At 37.5% G+C, this 4,282-nt stretch overlaps 1 protein-coding gene across 1 annotated transcript; it reads right to left on the bottom strand.

Annotated features, from left to right (window-relative positions):
* Positions 1–3: 3 nt before the first annotated feature.
* Positions 4–2,942, bottom strand: LOC107624619 (auxin response factor 8; the record flags this gene model as incomplete). Its single annotated transcript, XM_016327076.1, has 7 exons — positions 4–32; positions 104–1,107; positions 1,537–1,684; positions 1,995–2,070; positions 2,359–2,481; positions 2,568–2,732; positions 2,824–2,942. Coding segments are annotated over 7 exons (1,664 nt in total), but the record flags the coding sequence as incomplete, so codon positions are not given.
* Between the last annotated feature and the right edge of the window lie 1,340 nt (positions 2,943–4,282).

The raw sequence follows: 4,282 nt of genomic DNA, 5'->3' as shown, positions 1-4,282 counted from the left end.
AGCGAGCGCCCAACTGACCCTGATTTGTAAACCTGTAAAAATACAAAACTATATTATAAATGACTCAGAAAGCAGCAGTTAGTTGTAATAGTATGACTCAAACCTTGACAAAGGTTGGTGTCTGGTTTTGGGGGTCAACTTGTCCCGCACTTTGCATTAACTCAGATGAATCTTGCATACAAGCATATAGAGGACCCTGGTATCCAGAATTCCCTAATGGCATTGTTGAAGCATCGGTATCAGCGGATGAAGTCGTATAATGTGGGACAGTGGCAGGGAGTAGAAGACCGGATGAATCAATATTGACTCCAAAGAGGGTTGGATTCTGAGTGTCTGAATTACGATGTGGTGATGCCACTGCAATATCTTTTCCAGAATATTGCACATGTGACATTGAGTTGCCAAAAGCATTAACCTGCATAGGTGTATACTTTGCAGGCCATGATTGTTGGGGTGACTGTTCTGTCGGTATCGAATGACCACCTCTGGATAAATTCAAGAGATTGCTGCTCCCTTCAGGACAAAGTGAACCAAGCATGTTCTGTCCTGGTGAACCTGATGCTTCAAACTTCATGCTTGAATCTACAAACTCTGATTTTGAATACGATGGCGAAGGCAAACTAGAGTGTTGCCTTTGGTGGAGCTGGTCACCCTGAACTAGAAGTGCATCTTGATAAGTGTGCTGCTCCGCATGGTCTTCTCGGTTGTTGTGCGATTTCTGAAAGAGCTGCTGCTGAGTCATGTTCTCTCCCAATACTGGTGCTTGTGGCTGCAAGATATTAGAAGGCACTGATTGCTGAATCGTTTGCTGCTGCTGCTGAAGCTGGATAGAAGTGTTGACATTTCCTGATTGATGAAGATAATTGAAAGGCTGTTGGAAATTCAACATTTGTTGCCTCAAGAGTTCTCCACTCCCTATGTTCTGCAAACCAGCTGCCAACATGGCTTGGTACTGCTGATTATGATCATTTCCAAGCAAAGCCGGATCAAGCCTCTGCTGCATCCATGGCAGCATTCCAACACTTTGAAAATTGATTGAATTCAGACCTTGGTCGCCAGGTCCACCTCTAAGCCACATTAGCCCATTAGTTGGGTCATCTCTGCCATCTGTAACATGAACTTTTTTTCGTTAGGTAAATATGATACAAAGAGATCTAATCCCCTTTTATTTTGTTAATGAAGATCATGGAAAATCTAATGTGGCTAATTTGATCTCAATATTCAATATTAAGTTATTACCGTCTTTTGTTAAGTAAATATGAACAAAGAGANTTTTTCATTTGAAGATACATTGTCAAACAAGGAAAACAAAATTGTGGGACAGGGAGGATCAGTAAATATTTTGTTTTTGTATGCAAGAAAAAAAGAAATATGTAAATTTAAATGTAACACTACAAAATCTTATCAGTGTCTCTTCTCTTTAGAATGAAATGATATCTCTTCTATAACCCATGGCATTGATGTCATATTATACCATCTATATTGCAATTAGGTGGAAGACAGTTTGAAAAACTAGAACTGAAATAAAGCTAGTACCAAGAAAAGATGAGGTGCCAGGATGCCATGGACGTTTCAATCTGAGCGGAAATAGTGACGGATACATTGGGAATGTTGTTAAAGGCTCAATTTCCCATAGTGATACTCTTGGCTGCCTATCTCCTGCTGTGGATTCATCCCAACCAACCTACAAGGTAAAGAAGGAAGAAAAGGTTGCTCATAAAGTTGCTAGCTTATGAAGTTTCAAGGACACTCTTTAAGGCATGGAACACAAATTGTGAAGCTTTACGCCAATTGAATTCCTATCCTTATCTTCCTGACTGTGACATTTAACATTGTACGTATTTAAACATGGCTGCAAAAGAAGAAAGCTACAATAGCATAACCAGTACAATTCCTTAAGGTTATATTTGCAAGATGGCATTAACTTTGGTTTAACAACCGAATACATTGCATGAAGTGCCTAATTTTATGCATTAGATTGTGATCTTATATACCTTTACAGATCGCCAATGAGAATTTGGCCAACGAACTGGATCCAAGTCACTTATTCCAGTTATTGTACCCATGTACCTGCAAAAAGAAAAAGTGACTTCTGCCTAAGTAAAAGAAAAGTAGCATGATGCCACACAGCATAAGTGAATTTTGGAAAACAAAAAAGCACAGAAGCAAAAACACTATTTCAATGAAGAAAACTTTTCAATCTCTAAACATATCTGAGGGAAAATCCTCCAAAATAAAAAGTTCATGTGCTCCATACAAATAGGGGCCAAACATTCAGGCAAGCTGTTTTTTACTCCTGTATCATACATTCAACTATATTTATCCTAACAAAAATATATATTTGATTGCTGTAAGTACCTCCGGACACTTGATTCTTCGGTCTCGAAAAGCATCCTGAAACGCATACCAACAGAAACACGTGTATGGTATACAGCTTTGATATATTTTGAAAGTGGTATGACGAACTCGGATGGACTAGCCCTGCCCAAGACGGAACTATCAAAAAAAACATTGTAATTTCTAATAGGGTGGCATCAGAAGATGAAATGTATTGCAACATTCACAACCTTGGATTATAGAACACCGTGAAACAGCTATTAGTTGCTGCAGCATGGGCAGCTGCTGCAAGAAGCCCAATATGCATACTATCACTGGATAGAACTGAAGAAGGCATTACAGTTTGTGGTCGATTGGCACGACGTATCCCCAAAAGAAGCTGATTCTTTTCATTCCTAATAATGGAAATGCATATAGAAACAGTAAACAAGCTTTCTGCAGCATCAAAGGGGAAATTTAAGTTGACAAAAAGGTAAAAGTAAACACCATATGAAAAGCACAGAATCTCCTGCCACAAGTCTTTTGGCACTAACAAATACACTCCAGCCGGTAGTAAGAAGGTGCCTCTTTGGCTGTCCTGAAATGACATGCAAGCAATAGACATGTCACCTTAATCAGATAGTTTCATCAATTTATGTAGTTAAGCCTGCTTTCTTAAACAATAAATCAAGTGCTCCCAAGCAGAGGATTGGTAAAATGAAATTTCCGTTATAATGTACAAAAACAAATGTATACCTCAACGACAGAGGCCCAGCATATGCTGAAGACCAAATATTTGGAGCTACCTTTTTATAAGCCAACATTCCTTGTTAAAAGGTAATTTGGCTGCCATCACTACTAAAAAGTCCAATTTTAATGGGTAAACAGAAGTGATGCAATTAATGCAATATACATATGTGCCGGCAATCTAGCTATTTGGATGTATTTGTCAAATTAAATAGTTGGTTTCGCCACATTATTCTATTTGTAATTTGTATAAGTAGTCCAAATAAAATAAATTCCTTCAGTTCCACACTGAGATAATGTAGCATAGTTTCGACAAGGGGTAAAACCAAAAGCTAAATTACCTTGCTACGCTCTATCTATACACAGATTTTTTCACTCCAGATCAACAAAACACCATAACATTTGGACATAATCCTCTTGTGTACAAGGGAAAATAGACTTTCCTAATAGAGTATTAGTACAATTTGATTTCCTATTGGATGACAATCAGTAGGAGAGACTGTAAAATTAGATATCATTTATGTTCCTCACAGGATGTATTCTAGAGAAACCTAATTGATTCACAATATCAGAGATCGGCATGATTTTAAGATAAACTGATCATGTGCTAATTGATAATATATAATTTTTAAGGTTATGCATTTGGCATACACAACAGCAAAACTCATGGATGGTACAGAATAAATTGCTCACATGATCATAAGCAATATAAATCGAGTTCATGGTCAAAGGAGAGCACATATAATTTTAAAATCATTTTATACCATAGCTGGTAACATTAAAGTGCTTAGTTGCCTTAAGATTCCAGCGCCCCTACTCTAAATTAGAGATCTTAATGTGTATACTGGGATAATCAATGCAAATATACACACAAGCAAGTACAGCACAAAGTTCGTACATGCTAAAGGAAGGATGTATTGGTTTGCCGGCATGTCTTCCGGGGAGAAAACAGGCCCTATCCTATATATGATTAAAGGTTCTTTCAAGAAAGGCAAGTTATTAAAGCAATTAAGCAAATCATATAACTATCAGTTAATAGGAAACATGTGAATCAGTACAACCTACTAGCATACAGCTACCTATGCTTCCAGAAGATATTTCAATCTTTTTATCATGCTAGCTTTATTGTTATCCACAGAAAAGGGAAAATCCACACATGGACATGGTAGAAGTATAAGATAGCAAGCCATTGCAGTCAAAAGAACGAAATAATACAACT

The sequence above is a fragment of the Arachis ipaensis genome, unplaced genomic scaffold (genome assembly GCF_000816755.2).
Source record: "Arachis ipaensis cultivar K30076 unplaced genomic scaffold, Araip1.1 Aipa1474, whole genome shotgun sequence".
NCBI classification, from domain to species: domain Eukaryota; kingdom Viridiplantae; phylum Streptophyta; class Magnoliopsida; order Fabales; family Fabaceae; genus Arachis; species Arachis ipaensis.
The sequence above is the reverse complement of the archived record's forward strand: the minus strand, read 5'-3'. Positions and strand labels throughout refer to the sequence as shown.